This window comes from Pyrgilauda ruficollis, unplaced genomic scaffold, assembly GCF_017590135.1.
Source record: "Pyrgilauda ruficollis isolate IOZ18807 unplaced genomic scaffold, ASM1759013v1 scaffold1, whole genome shotgun sequence".
Classification (NCBI taxonomy): Eukaryota; Metazoa; Chordata; class Aves; order Passeriformes; family Passeridae; genus Pyrgilauda; species Pyrgilauda ruficollis.
In genome coordinates this window covers 1,096,555-1,112,448 of record NW_024508100.1, presented here as the reverse complement: position 1 = coordinate 1,112,448, position 15,894 = coordinate 1,096,555, and the positions used below count along the sequence as shown (strand labels likewise).

The 15,894-nt window shown below is 44.3% G+C and overlaps 1 protein-coding gene across 6 annotated transcripts in view; it reads right to left on the bottom strand.

Moving 5' to 3' along the window:
* The window catches only part of REEP1 (receptor accessory protein 1), a 68,462-nt gene that overhangs the window by 37,531 nt on the left and 15,037 nt on the right, over nt 1–15,894 (bottom strand). For all 6 annotated transcript variants that reach the window (XM_041461207.1, XM_041461388.1, XM_041461559.1 and 3 more), the window contains exons 2-3: nt 3,744–3,816; nt 838–914 (exon numbers count right to left, since the gene is read on the bottom strand). In XM_041461207.1, coding sequence (XP_041317141.1) covers nt 838–914; nt 3,744–3,816 — 150 coding nt within the window. The remainder of the gene's footprint in view (nt 1–837; nt 915–3,743; nt 3,817–15,894) is intronic.

Here is a 15,894-nt window from a genome sequence, read left to right as displayed (position 1 = left end):
GCATGCAAATTAGATGGGCATTGATGTTTTTATCTCCTTTTCAATAGATCTGACATGTTGCCAAGTTGTCCAGATTTCCTTCATCTGGAGCACTCACTCAAGGCATGCAGTGCTGTGCAGGAACAGGCTGTAAGGGCCATGCACTACAGTTGCATTTTCATCCTAAAGTCTACTGATCTCACTGGTTTCTGGTAGAAAGGCCTTACTATAAAGCAACAAACACTTTCCAACCTGAGCATCCAAAATACACTGAAACTAATAAATGGGCATTTATGTACTCTCATCCTGACAGAGGTCACCAGGAGTCCTTCCACTGGCCACATCAGTGCTGAATGTCACTGTCCTCCATCAAACCAGAAACCCAGCCTAACCAGGAATGTGCCAGGCAAAACATCCCAGGAACAACCACCCACACAGCAACCTGCAAAGTCTTGCAGGGCTGTTTGTACCTGATCCACAGTCTGTGTATTTACTGTAGGATACAGCCAGGCAAGTCTAAAACTCAGCCTGTAGCTAAATCAACTGTTATTTATGTGATGACCTCTGCAGCATCCAACTGGGCAGTCAGCTGTGCCTCTCTGACAGGCAGGGCCTGAGACTCCAGTAATGATTTCCCACTAATGAGACACCACTGAGCCTTTCCACTTCTTTCTTTTTTTCTGTGACAGCACTGAGAAAGGAAGCATGTCTCCTGCAGACAAAAACCATCTATGCACTTGAAACTGCTGAACCCCTGTACAGGAGTCAGTGGCACCTTTGTGTGCCATTTTTCCCCTTGTAAACATTTCCATTTTCTTTTCATCTCATGCCAAAGAGCCTCTCCCCTCTGGTGCTTACCAGCAAAGAAAGATATCCGTGAATGTCTCTGCTGTCGTGAAGAGCGCGAATATGATCCAGTACATCATCCATTTGACCTGGTAAACAAAAACAGTCTCAAACTATCTCTTACAGGCACAAGTACACAGAATAACTCTCACAGAAAAAGAAATTCTTACCTCCTCACCCTCCCCACTGTGTATTTAGCAATTACTGTGGACTTGAAGGTGCCAGTTTGCCCCACTTCAGCACGTAACACGTGTCAGATTTACACAGCCCTTGGGAAGGTGACTGTGGCCTTTAGGACTGGTCTCAGGAAAAGAAGAGACTCTGTCCTTACAGAAACTCCACTGGCCAGTAGAGCATGACAGCCCTATCACAGGGCATTAAAAATCTCTCTTAGCTCATGCTAATAGCAAATGTTAATATAAGGTTGTTGGCCAAACTCCAGTTAAGACAAAATGTAATTACTTACATAATACCTACAGCCAGCAAAAGGCAAAGAGGTAACTGTCCATCCCATAATTCAGGGCTCAGGAGCACAATCAACCCACTACAACTTACTGACTCAGTGGGCAGCCCTGTAGTGGCTGTGCCTGCTCCCACCCATACCCAGTGCAGTGACAAGGGCAAGGGCAATAGTTTAAATCCCTTGCCTTAGGCTTAGGGAGGAATGTTTTACTTCACTCTGGGAGTGAGAGCATGTGCTGGGCTGTCTCTGTTCAACTGGAGAAACTCCACTGTCAGGGACGATGGTTTCCTTGGGGGTGACAGCAAGAGAGTCTTTGAGGATAGTGACTCAGTCAGATAAACTGTAGCACCTCAAGTAATTCAGGAATTTGGAAATTTTTTGTCACTGAGCACTAAATGGCGTCTAAAAGCACAGGTCAACTATTCTGAAGTATGTAGTATTGGTTCTTCTTAGGATGGAAAAAGATGGTGAGACAAAGGCTGTTAATTTAACTGACAACTGTTGTTTAATTAGGTGTATTTGAAAATGGAGATCCCTAAGCAGCTTTGCTGGAATATTAAAAAGCTTAAGTAAGTAAAACCCATGAAAATCCATGAAAATCCATGAATTAGAGAATTGAACCATGTTAGCTAAGGCTGGTACAATTGCAATAGGCTAAGGAAAGGCTGGAGGGAAGACAGTACAGGAGGGATACCTACACCAGGTGCTGCTCTGGGGAATGGAAGATAGAGGTGTCAATAAATCTGGATCTCACCAGCTGGGAAATGATATCTCCATCTTCTCCCCCATACAGTGGGGACAGTACTGATAATCTCCATCTCCCTGTAGGTGCTGGAATTATTACCTGAGCATCTGTCACTGTGCGCTACATCACTGCTCTCCTGGGATTTATATTTATGTGCATATTTATATCTATATGTAGTGTTACAACAATAATGGCACTGCCAAATGCCTGAGAGCATCATCTTCCTAGTGCAGCTTCTGCCAGACTTCTTATGTAACTGTGACTCCTCAGAGCCTCAGTGCCAACATGGCTCTCTCAGCTAGACATGACTGCCAGCAAAACTCTTAAACACAAACCAAGACCTGGTGTGGATGGGCTTGGATCAGCCTAAAACATTCATCAAAATTACTTTTACTTAAAACATTCATCAAAATTACTATTACCAAGCAGAACAAAATTACTTTAGACTGATGTAAGTTTTCATTAATAAGTAAAGGTTTGTCCTGTGTCAGTGTAAATTATTACTTCATTTATATTTTTTTTTTAATCAGGCCTCAATGAATACATTGTCACAACTGCTATATTAAACTGAAATAAATTGTAAGGGCAGACCAGGTCTTAGATCAGCTGTTCTCACATTTGCGTCACAACCACAAGTGTCTGATGTGAGTTCCTCTTTTACAATTAAATTTCCAACAGGAATTGGACCCTTCAACAAAATATCTTCTAGTAAGAGACCATGGAAACATTAAGTATCAGAGGCAGACACTGCTTGGAGATGCTTGTGCACATCTTCAGCATTTTCAGGCAAAGAGGCCCTGAGAAACACTGCTGTGCAAGGGCTGCAGAGGCATCTTACCTTAAGTATCTGCTGTGTTCTGTAACACTTATGATTCTCAAAACACCCAAAACCATTTTCTGAAGGAGGAAAATTACAAACAAAACTCTTAGCAGCCACAGTGAGTCCCAGACTGAGTTTGCACTAAAGATTTAATGGGATAGACATGTATGCTGTTATCCAGATGAGAAAATGGGCTCGTTATCCCTGGGGTCTTGAGAGGATTGAAGAGTCAAGATCTGGAAGCTGAGCTGGGTTCAATGAAATTAAAAGAGCTCAGGTTGTGAAGGGCACTACAAATCCTACAGGACCCCAATAGCATCCAAGTGCTCTTGATTCTCCCTCATTTCACTTTCACTGATGGCCCCATATGCCTTTAGAAACCAGGGCCCAGGGAAGATTTTTCAGCAAAAAGAAAAAAGAGAGCACACCCAGCTGCTAGACCTGCCTGTAAATAGGTCACTCTGCAAGGAAGGATGTTTCTGTCTGAGGATTCAGTCATATGTACTTCTACTTGCCTCCTCTTATCCTTGTTTTGAATAAGCAGTTAAAGCTTCAAGGCTTTTTGAAAAGGCTTTGATTTATGCTGCTCTTCAGAAACAAAGAAGAGCACACAAAGCTCTGGATGCCAAATGCCTTTTAAGTCAGCTGTATATCTCACCACCAGAGGAGCAGCACGCATTTGTCAAGGAGCACATCAGCTCTGCACTGGAGCCAGGAGCACAAACCCAAGTCTCATTTGTGCCCAGAAATCAACCATTCCACCTTCAGGCCAGTCTGCCCCTTGCACTGCTTTATGAGCTTTCCCAGAATACAGACAACACTTTTCCAATGTGGTGAGGAGCAATCTTAGCAAACACCCCCCCAGCACAGCCACAAACCTCATTACTCACATATTCTTTGATGTCCTTTGATTTCACGGCTTTGTAAGAATAATATGCAGGATAAAGTGTGCCAAATATAAGCCTGGAAAAAACAAACAAACAATAAATGGATTAAATTGATTTCCTGTCACAGGGAAAGATTTTTTTTTCCCCGTCTGTGTTTTAAATGTGGGTTTTGCACTGGTAAAAAGTGTTAGGATTTGATTTAAGCTTGAGTGCACTAAGTACAGCACAGGAGTGATTTTGCATCACTGAATTCAGAGCAGCTATTGCCAGTGACTTGAATGAAGAGCAGAGATTCAGGCTGTTTTTCCTTTTGCAATGGTTTCCAAAGCTGTACCTTATGAGTTACACACAAAACAAAGTAATCAAACCAAACAAAAAAGGGCACCACCACACATTCAAAAGGAAATTAGAAGTCTGATCTTGCAACAATCTACTGCAACGCCAGGAATATGGGAGTATTGCTTTCAGAGAGAGAATTATTTGTCTAAAATCCCTTCCACCTCTATTCAGTACTCTGAAAAGCTGGCAGATGATAAAGCAGGATCCAGGATCTACTGGTGCAAGGGTTTGGGTGCCTTATCCTACATTAAACCTGGTACAGAGAAGAACCTTGCACTGTTCAGTAAAGTCAATTTAGGCTCATGAAAGGAGGAGGAATCTGCCCACCAAGATATGCCAACATGATCAAGCCTAAAAATCCCAGCTCTGCTGTTCTTTCAGACAGCTTCCTTTCATTTTCAAGTCTGAAAGGGATGCTGTCAGCTTCAAGATCTCATGTAAGAAAGAAACAAGGATCTGTAAGTTAAAAATAGCACTACTGAGAAAAACACATGGAGAATTTTTTATACTAGGTTCTCTCTGCATCACTGCCTACATGCTTATTCACTTGGATTATTCTGGACGTAAGCATAGGCTTGTCAAAACCACTCTGCCCTGCCCAGGTTTTAGTCAGTTTTATTCAAAGCAGGAGGATGATGCTGCAAAGTCTAAATTTAATAGATTGCAGGGTAATGTTTATTGGCTTGCAACTACCCATCTTTCCGTTGAAGCTTTTGCTTTAAATTCACACAACTGTTTCCTCTGCTCCTGGGAATGAAAATGATCAATGCTTCAATCCCTAATTGTGGAGCCACATGGACCCACAGTCATCTTTTTCCACCCTGCCAGCAGTGAGTGTGTGCCGAGGGACTCGTAATTACAGTCAAGTCCATTACGTGTATAAGACATTAAAAATTAACACTCTGGGATATGGTGCACCATCATACTTCCCGGAGCTCAGGAAGGTATTTATGAAAGAATGGGGTGAGCCAGCACACATCTTGATTTCCAAAGCAATGACCAAAGGCAATTTGCCTGCTATTCATCATGCTCACTGTAGCATGGCTTAGCAGAACGTGAAGCACAATGCAGACTTCAGAGAAGCAGCTACTGAGTGAGGAGATTCAACATTTTACAGAGGCTTCACACTGGTTCCAAAAAGCTTTGCTGGAAGTAGTCAGCTCCAAACCTATTTCACTCAGAGGGGCTTGTGCTACCTGCAAGGATCAGATACAAACACTCAGAAAGATCCTGGGAAACCAAAAGCGTTTTTGTGCCTTGCAGTATCCCACCAAACAGCAACATGCGTTAAGGCAAGGATGAACACACACACAGTGGCTTGATCCTGTTCTCACTGAGATATAACAAATATTCCAAGTTCAGTGGTAGCAGGACCTAATCCAAAGAAGGAAGAGTTCACAAAAGGAAGAAAGCTACAATACTCAGAAAATAACAGCTGAGCACATGAAAAATATTTTTGGCTCTCCTTATAAAATGCACTGCAATGCTGTTCTTCCTTCTTGGCCTAGGCTGGCTGCTATCTCACACTTTTGTTTCCTGCAAGTAATCACTGAATGATTGATATTCATTTCCTCAGTTTGTGCTGGTAACAGAAAGTCACTGGATCCTGAACAAGCAAATGGTTTATAGGAATACCAGAAAATAATTAGTTGCAGACAATAAATACTTGGGGAAAAAATCCTGTGAGGGAAGGAAATTGCAATAATTTTGCATGTGCAGGGCAAGGGATTGTTAATAAGGTGACACAATCTCCCTAAACTGGAGATTCAGAGTTTCACTGATTTGCCTTGCAGTGTGTTGTGTGCATATATGGACATTTATTACTGCTGTGGTTTACCAGACTGAAAATTGTTTTAAGGAATGTTGGAAGTCAGTCTTGTCACTGCTGTGGCCTACTAAGTGGCTTGGGGTCACAGTCTCTGGGTACATGCTACAAATGGAAGACAAAAGATATTTGGGCATTTCTGTAAAGTATATTCAGGGTTTTTAAGGCAAATATTTGCATATAGGGATATTCCAAAAAGTGTCTTGAAGTTACTGTCTTCAACTGGCTTTGGATTAGGGTTGAGTGCAATTGATTTAATTCAAACACACACATCAATCCTGCATCTCTTCCCTCAGTTCCTCTACCCTGCTGAAGACAATAATTCTCACTTCCCCCTCATCCAAGCTTCCTGTGTAGTTAAAGTTATTGTTGATTCCTGCCTTCCTTCATCTCCATGCTCAGAATGTTGCCAAATCACTCCTTCTGCACGCTACATACAAACCTGAGGCTGACCCTTTGTCCCTCCTTTGTCCCTTGAAAGCCATAAATTCTTTCCTTGTCCAAGTCTCCTTTCCACCTCCTTTGTGTGGTCTCTACCCCACCTGGATGCACCTGTGTTTAAACCTCTCTCTTCTGTAACAGTCACCCCCACTCCCAGCCTAACAAGCTGAAGTAACTTATCTTTGCTTTCCATGCCTGAAAAACGCTGTTCCTAACCCCTGTTGGTTTGCTCTTTTATCACATCCTACCTCGGATCCTTCTCTCCTTTAATGACTGCAGTGCCACCACCCTCTCCCTCTGCTGTTCCCTGCTTGTATTCTCCCACACCCTGGAGCTCCTGTGCTCCTTGCTCCCCCATAGCACATCATTTCACTGCCTCCAAAACAAGCTGTTCCCTGGCAGTCATCCTGACAGCCCCCAGTCTGAGACAGCAGCCACACCAATTCCAACCATATCATTCCCCAGTCCTCCTCATCTCTATATTCTTCTTCTGCCACGCTTCTGATGTTCTCTGAAGCAGATCACAGGACCTTCAGCTTTCTTCCCACATCCCCAAAATCACAGGACTGCCCCTCAGTTCCCTCCCACAGCGGCCAGCTGAGCTGGGACTCAGATGTGCTGTGAGTCCTTCTGTGTTACAGGCACTGTCTGTCTGCCTGGTGCTGGCCAGCCAAATTAATGACCTACTATGGAGTCAGCACTGCAGCTTTTACCTCCTGGCAGACACTGCTATAAAACAGTCTCCTATCCAGCAGCTAATTCTTAGGAATAATGTAGGAAATTTATATTTGAGACCTCTCTGATCCATCTATTTTGGCCACAACCACTTTGCAGATCTAAAAGTTTTGCAGCAGTGGAAAAACAGAAAACTTAAGTCTCATTTCCTTAGGAAACCAGAATCAACCCACTCCCCACCCATTTCCATCTTTCAAATCTTCTTTGAATGAGCTGTGTACCCAAGAAAGCCTTGGCCCTTTTACCTTCTGTGCAGAAGCAGATATCCTGATCATCAAACCTCCCAGGACTTGAGCAGAATAGCTGCTACATTTAAAGCTACAGAAATGTTCTGCAGTCTGGGCTAAAGCAAGCACACACCCTCAGGGTACAGAGAGAGGCAAGGAAGTGGTGAAGTCCATCAGTGAGTTAGGAAAAGCTCACTTGCAGCACTAAACAAATAACCACAACAGTCTGACAGTTCTTACACTGCTTTGTGCTGGAGGTCTACACCAATTACAATCACCTTGAAGAGGGACAAAACAGCAGCTGTAAATAAATCACTGAAGAGTCAAATAATTGTGCAACAGGAGGCAAAAATCTAAGTAAAAGGTTAGTCTGCCTAAAGAATAGGATAAGGATTAATGCTGAAAATCCGATAATCCTATTAGGCACCTCAGCAGCAGCAATCCCCAGCCTGGATCATTACATGTGCTTCCGGTCATTCTTTGTCAAAAGGGAGACACAAAGGCAGGAAAGACAGGGAAAAGACAGGGAAAGTGGAAGTGCACTGGGGAGGATCCATACAGGGACTGTAAAGGCTGTAATTGTTTCTTTTGCAACAAAGACAAATAACTGAGGTTACTTACTCCTCCTGATGCAGTGTAAGAGGATGCTCAACTCAATAAAGAGAACAAAGGCAAAAGGAGGGGAGAAACCCCCCGTACCACCAGGAGATATTATGTGGAATGGATGGACTGCATTTATTAATATAATTACATTATGTAGGATTTGGGTTTCATTATTGAATTTTACCATTAAATGACACAGGAAAGGATGAAGCTTCCCATATTGTGGGGTTTCCTGATTTTCAGGGGAATAGTAAAGCAATTGAACTGTTGGCTCCTCTTTAACAAACCCTGGCATATTCCAGGGGAGCAGAAGCACCACCAGCAAAGCTCTTTTTTCTCCACTTACCAGGACAGCCACAGTCAGACCTGGCTGTTATATCCTTCTGTTCCTTCTCTGGATCTGCTGGAGCAGTGGCCTGACCATCACAGAGCACAGGCTATCCCAGATGTGACAGTATTCCTGAACAGAATCTAGACTACAGTCTGGGGAACAGCCTCAGAGCTGCCACCACGACCTGGGAGGATCCCACGGGACATCTTGGGTTCTGATTTGGTGATGCTGCTTTCCTCATGAAAAAGTCATTTACCCACAAAATTAACTCTCACGCTCCATAAAGTAGCCACTGAAATAAATGGAAAGGCTCTTAGTGATTCTCAGGAGTTCTTGCCAGGACTCAGGTTACCTCCAGAAATGCCTGCACATCCACTCCCTTGAGCACTTTTAACCACAGGGGTATTTTCTGGGTAGCAACCTACTGTTACAAATATACCAGCACGGGCTATCTACATCCCAAGCCATCCAAGTTTTGCTCCTCTAGTTACCATGCCACCAGCAGTGTTTGGGCTGCCCAAACACTTAGAACATTGTACCATCACAACACAAATAGAACAGCCCTTATTTTACTCATAAATAACAAATGTTCCCATTTCATGGGTACACAGCAGCCAAGACAGCAACTTCTGTGCACAGGGATGGACACACATTTAGGAATCATTGAGATATTTCCTATTTTCTCAACATGTTCACTGGCTAGTGCGTGCTTCTTACACAGAGAGCAAAAGCTGAGCTGTCACCATGCCAGCATTCTTCAATGATACCACCAAGAAGGGTGCCAATAGGTTTGTGTTCTTTATTATCAGTCCTAATTAATGTTCACATAGTGCCAGATTAAAAATAAACAGCGCTGTCTTCACACTGAAGGTTCCTGGTTGAAATCCAGTAGTCAGGGATGTGAAAATAAGCAGTACACAAGGCAAAGAAAGGGTTAATTTGAGTCTGTGACAGGCCAAATGCCTGATATTCAAGAAGGGGCTGGGGGGAGGAAGCACCAGCTGCAGAGGAGGTTCTGGGCTATATTCCCTAGGAGGTGGCTCCTGCAAATTCTTTGCAGTCAGTGTGCAGCAGAATGGTGGCACCAGGGAAGTCAGGAACTTGCCTGCTCACCCTCAGGGTGACAGCTGACACCGTCCCCACCTTGGGCCCCAAGAGATATGGATACCTGACCATGCCAGACTGACATCCTGATACACTCTGAGAACACTCATGACAAAAATATCTCTCAAGGAAAGCGCTGAGTCCTGATACCCCTGAGACAGATGAGGCTCACTTCAAACTCCACTTGCAACTTGAATCAAACATCCTTATGGGGCTGCTTCAGTGCCCAAGGACAAACGTGCAGGTGTGCCCATGTCACTCAGCCAGTCATGCACTGCCTTTGCAGGTAAAGCTCCACTTGTACAGCCACCCAGCACATTCCTCTGCACCTCCTTGGTGACCTGCTTAGCTCTTGTGACCTGCTAAGACCATGTCCTCACACCCGCACTTCCAAAGCAGATACACACCCACACCAAAGGAGCAAAAGGCACACCCAGGAGAGCTCTAACACAAAGATGCTCTGCTTTCCATCCAGATCCATCTCTGATTTCTCAGCCAGGTTACTACAGAAGCAAAGTGAAACTTCATCATGGTTAACATAACCTAATGGCTGGTGAAACCCAGTTGCTCCTCCTGGCATAACTGCAGGGCACAGGGATGCCCACCTGGCCTTCCAGCAGAAACAGCAAGTCAAGGACTGTCCTTGATGCTTCTAATTTAAGCAGCCTTCATCTTCCCAAAGCAGCACATATTCCTCTCCAGTTGTCATGACCTGTTTTTGCTTTCCTCAGCCAGGGCACTCCTCACACAGGAGCTGGCAGATGGCGAGGCACAAACAGGTGAAGAAACATAGCAGTGGGGATGGGTGGAGAAACTGGCCCCAGCCAGCCTGGAGCTGTCACAAAACTACACTTGGGTGGTTTGAGAGGCTGCTCAGCAGAAGGAGACCTGGGGATGCTGGTTGACAACCAGCTGGAAATGACCCTGCAGTGTGCCCAGGTGGCCAAGAAGGCAAATGAAATTCTGGCCTGTATCAGCAGTAGTGTGGCCAGCAATTCCAGGGAACTGATTGTCCCCCTGTGCTGGACATTGGTGAGGACACATCTCAAGTGCTGTTTTCAGTTTTGAGCCCTAAAAGGACATTGAGATGCTGGAGCATGTCCAGAGATGTGCAACAAAGCTGGTGAAGGGCTTAGATGACATGTCCTATGAGGAGCAGTTCAGGGAAACTGGGATGTTTAGTCTGGAGAAAGAGGAGGCTCAAAGAGACTTTGCTGCTCTTTAGAACTGGCAGGAAGCTGTAGCGAGGTGGGGTTGGTCTCCTCTGCTGTGTCTATAGCGAAACTGGGGATGCTGGTTGACAACCAGCTGGGAATGACCCAGTGTGCCCAGGTGGCCAAGAAGGCAAATGAAATTCTGGCCTGTATCAGCAGTAGTGTGGCCAGCAATTCCAGGGAACTGATTGTCCCCCTGTGCTGGACATTGGTGAGGACACATCTCAAGTGCTGTGTTCAGTTTTGAGCCCTAAAAGGACATTGAGATGCTGGAGCATGTCCAGAGATGTGCAACAAAGCTGGTGAAGGGCTTAGATGACATGTCCTATGAGGAGCAGTTCAGGGAAATCAGGATGTTTAGTCTGGAGAAAGGAGGCTCAAAGAGACTTTGCTGCTCTTTAGAACTGGCAGGAAGCTGTAGCGAGGTGGGGTTGGTCTCCTCTGCTGTGTCTATAGCAAAAGGCTGAGAGAAAATGGCACCAATGGAGGTTCAAATTAGATATTAGAAAAAAAAATTACTTGAAGAGTGGTTAGGCATTGGAATAAGTTGCCAAAGAAGGTGGTGAGTCACCATCTCTGGAAGTATTCAAGAGGCGTCTCAATGTGGCACTTGGGGAGATGGTTTAGGGGTGACTGTGGTTGTCTGGGGTTGGCAGTTGGACTGGATGATCTTGAAGGTCTCTTTCAACCTTGATTCTGTGAACTATCACATTTGTTCACATTGAAATCCTACATTCAGACTGGTCTAAACAAGACCAGTCCCCACTGTTCCCCTTTCCACACTTCCTGTAACAAGAAGAAGATAGAAATGCTAAAATAACTCTCTTACTGATGGAGAGACCTTGTTAAATATTGGGATTGTTATGATAGTGCACGTGATGCCTACTAAAGCCTGACATTCCTAGAAAAACTACCAGCAGTGAAGGGTCTTTGCAGCATTATGTTTACATGGGTACCCTTGAGTATCATATTTAAAGTCCATTCAAGATTAGGCAGGTACTTAACCCTACCCAGGGTTAAGTTCCAGACTCTCTTCAAACTCAGGCAGAATTCTATCAATTTACACTCAAGCCAACACTTGAAAATTCTCCTTCAGAACAGAGAATGCCTGTGTGGCTGCTATAAAAATACCCCACAGCTCTACAGCTATTTTAGGAAGCAAATTCCTTGCAGGTGGAGGTTTACTAAGCTGGTCTGTTCTACTTCACTCTGCCATCAGCGGAGCTGCCAGGCCCAGAGCGCTGATGAGAGAGAGGAATTTGTTGTCACCCAGACAATGCTTGAAAAGGGGTCTGTGTGGAGAGAGTGTGGGGCTGGTGTGGGGCCTGTGGGAAGCTGCAGTAAACAAGAACACTGTGGCTGGCACAGCCCAAGAGGCTCTGCCTGGCAGAGATAGGGTTTTGGGGTTTTATTTGCCGCTGCTCCTCCCCTCTCCGCAGGAGAAAACAGCCCCCGGCCCCAGCTCACTGCCAGCGCTGGAACAGCCCACAGCTTCATCACTCTTTGGGGGAAGAAGAAGCAATCAATCAAAGGGTGATACTAAGGGCAATAAAATCCTTTTAGAAAAGAAAACATTCCTGTTGTGTGACCGGGTCAGATCTTCACCCAGCTCCACTGTTCCAAAAAGGCAGGGCTCATGGTCTGTGTGCCCCGATGTTTTCCCTATCTGCTACTGACCGTGTGGTTCCGGCTTTGAGAGCTTTGTTTTTTTCCAAGCCAAATAAATTTGGCAATTTGAAAACTAAATGGTATGTTTTAGATGGGAAGGGCTGCTTTTCCTGACTCTGGAGAGGGGGATGTTTATGTGGGAAAAAGCTTTTTTAGAAGCACTGATATTATATTCCAGAGATGACAGATGGTCCAAAATTTGCATTGTGGGTTAGCCTACAGATTTATGGTAGGCTCATGATATGAAAAGGAACAGATAAACTTATAACCTAACCAAACTAATTTCTAGGCTAAAAAAAGGTACAAACTGTGGATTGCTTATCAACAGAGAAGCTCCACATTATTTTCATAGAAAACCACATCATGTTGAAAGTATTATTTTGGAACTATTTTGACTGATACTATGTGAATCACCTTTTAGGAAGTGTAACCACATGCAGAAATCCTAATTGAGAGCATAATCCTACTACATTCTCTGTATCTGAAAACTCAGTTCAGGTTATGGAAGACTTCCACCATCAAACCATAAGTGCTACCACTGTCTGAGGAAGTGGTGAGAAACACAAAAGCTCCTGTTCTTCTACCCCTCACTGAAAGACAGCTTTAGACTTCTTGTGGTGTACTCTTGGAACAGGAATAAAAAATTCAATTAAACCATAACACATCCAAATCAATTGCAAATAACCTCCTTAGAGTATTGTTACTTCAGCTTCCCAGGGACAGAACATTACTAGAAGTGCTTAACTAAATGCAAGGAATATTTCAGCTCAATGTAATTTCAAAATTATTCCAGAAAATCTCTTTGGCCCAAATACTCAGCTAAAGCAATGAAAAATACTGACTTTCCATGGATTACCAATGACTCAATCTGTTGTAACAGATCAAGCAGTCCCAAGGTTGCTGTGAGTACCTCTGGGCCTTGGAGCTCTCCAGAAGCTCTTGGAGGAGGACAGAAACCCAGGGTAGATCTCTCCATCAGCCAAGGAGAGCAGTTTGGTGCAGAAACAGGTATCAGGCATACTCATGGCAGCTTGGTGCCAAACAGCCTGAGGTGAAATCTTACTGCTGTTCCAGCCCCCTGCCATGGGCAGGGCCACCTTCCACTAGTATGGTGGATATGGTGGATGCTGGTAAATTAACAGTAAGCAGCATAACTCCTTCCATCAGGAACTGACTTTCTTCCATCTCCAAGGACTCCAGAACATTAACCAGAAAACCCAGTGAGGGACCAGACTCATTGAAAACAAGTGGGACCCAACTCAGTCGTAACCTCCAGGTTCCAGAGGCAATACCTACCTCTTAGTTAAGTAAACAAACAAATAACCCACACACATCTTTAAACGTTTCTTCTCATTTTGATAATGCATCTCAAAGGAGGATTTCAAAGTGCAGTATAAATATTATTGATGTGAATATCAAAACTGGTGGCATTACTACTGATTTCTGATTATTTCTATTTAATTAGTGGTTTATGTCTATTTTAAATTGTAAGAAAGTGAGACAATAAAATCATACAGGAAGAACCATATTAGGACATGATACATCAGTGCCCAGTTTTCAACTCCAGTTTTAAAGCAAGAGTGTAGGAAAGCTAAGGCAAGATGATTCTACAGGTAATTTCAGAATATTCAGCCCAGCTCCATGCTTAGGTTAGCATGGGTATCAGAATGCCACATGCTAAATATAACAGCTGCAAAATTGCTGTGAGTTCACAGGCCATGCAGACCAAGTTTCTCTTTCTGGCCCACATACACAGATTGGTATTTCTTCTGGGTGCTATAAACATTTTAGGGAGTGGCTGGGCACCTGCTTTCTTACTAGGACCTGCATAATTTTTTATTTTAAAACACAGGAAAACAAGAAACTGTGATACAGCTTGAAAAAGAAAGACTTCTAGTCTTTTCTCACAGCTATTTAACTAGGGTTGATGGTGTGAATTTAATAGAGTTCTTTCCTCCAGGGTCTTTTGTAATTTCATTCATCCTTTTTAATCCCTCCTTTTTATACAGCTAATAACAGCATTGTAATGAAATGCATGGTGCAACTGAGATAAACATGAAGGCAGAGCTCTCCAGCTGGAGCTGAACTGATACAGAGCAGCCTCCAGTCTAACCCAGACATGAGGGAGGGGAAAGCAGAAGGAAACACGCCTCTGTTCTGAAGCCATGGACCACTAATGAATAATCAATCAGATCTGCTGGCTACACCTCTGAGTTCAGCTTCAACTACCAGGACAACTCTTTGCCTCTAATTAAAAGAAATTATAAGAAAAATGACCATTTAGTGGCTAATCCTAAATTATGGTGTTAGGATAAGTGGTACAAAACAGCAGCTGGGGCAGCCTAAATAACACCCTGACCCAGCACCTCTCAGGGCTGTCCCAGGGCAGCATCAGCCCCAGGGGGGTGACACCCATCATGACACTTTAATGGGAGAGGTTCCCCAGAGCACTTCACAGACTGGAGGTGGTTAGTACAGGGGCATGAGACTCATTATGGGATGCATGGGCAGACAGTGGACCTGGGCTCACACATGGAATGAAAAGCACACCAAAATGACAGCCCAGTGGCACCTCTTGTTTCACATCTCCTCCTTCACATACTCACCCACAATGGTCACGATGTACCTACTGAACCTTTGGAGTTCTCCTGGAGAACATATGAGACAGCCAGCACCCAGCACTTTGGCTTCTGAGCTTCCATCAATAATGCTCACTGCAGAGCAGAGGCACTTCCTCCAGGGCTGAATCTGGAGGAACCAGACTCACGCAGGAACAAAGGAGCAGAACCAATCCCCTGACAGAGATAAATCATGAGCCCCAGGCCCTGTCCAGCCAAATATTCAGTATCTTAATCTCTGGACTCCTGTTCCTGCTTGCTTACCCTTGCTTTGAAAAATTCTTTTTTTTTATATATAATCAGAATTTCCTTTGCTGTAACTTGTTTCCATTGCCTGTCCCCCTTTTGCTGTGCTTCCACAAAAATCCTTCTCTACAACAATCCTCCTCATTTTTGAGGACAGCAATGACATCTTCCCTTCATCATTTCTTATTAAGGCTGAACAAACATCCCACTCATCTGTCCTGGTGCACCATGCGCTCCAACCCTCTTCCACTGGACTCATTGCTGCCAGGGCCCTCCTTCTACCAGGGAAACTCAAATGGGATATTCTACTCCAGCCAGCAACTCTGACATCCCCCCACAGTTGTGAAATAGAGGGGAACAATCACTTTCTTCAACCTGCTGGATAATCCTTTTACTAACCCAGCCCTGTGTCGAGATCTGGAAGAGAACAGCACTACATCATTCCTATGATCAGAGGCACAGCAGGACCAGGGATCCACTCCCTGAATGATGAGGAGATTCTTCCCTGCTGCTTGGAGAACCCTCTTCCTCAGCCCCAGCACACCCTTTGCAATTAGTGCTGTCCCCAAGGAGCTAAGCTGGGGAATACCTACTGGATTGCCAAGGGAAGCATGTGAAGAATAGCACCACACTGTCAGCTCTGGGACTTCACACAGAACGGGTGCTGTTAGCAGAGCTTCAAAAAGAGGGGTAGGGAGATTAAATGAATATTTACAAACAGTGCTCTAATTCTCTTGCTTAGCCATTTCTGGTGAGCTAGAGGAACAGCTAGATTTCCTTATCTCTACAGCCACATACTCACA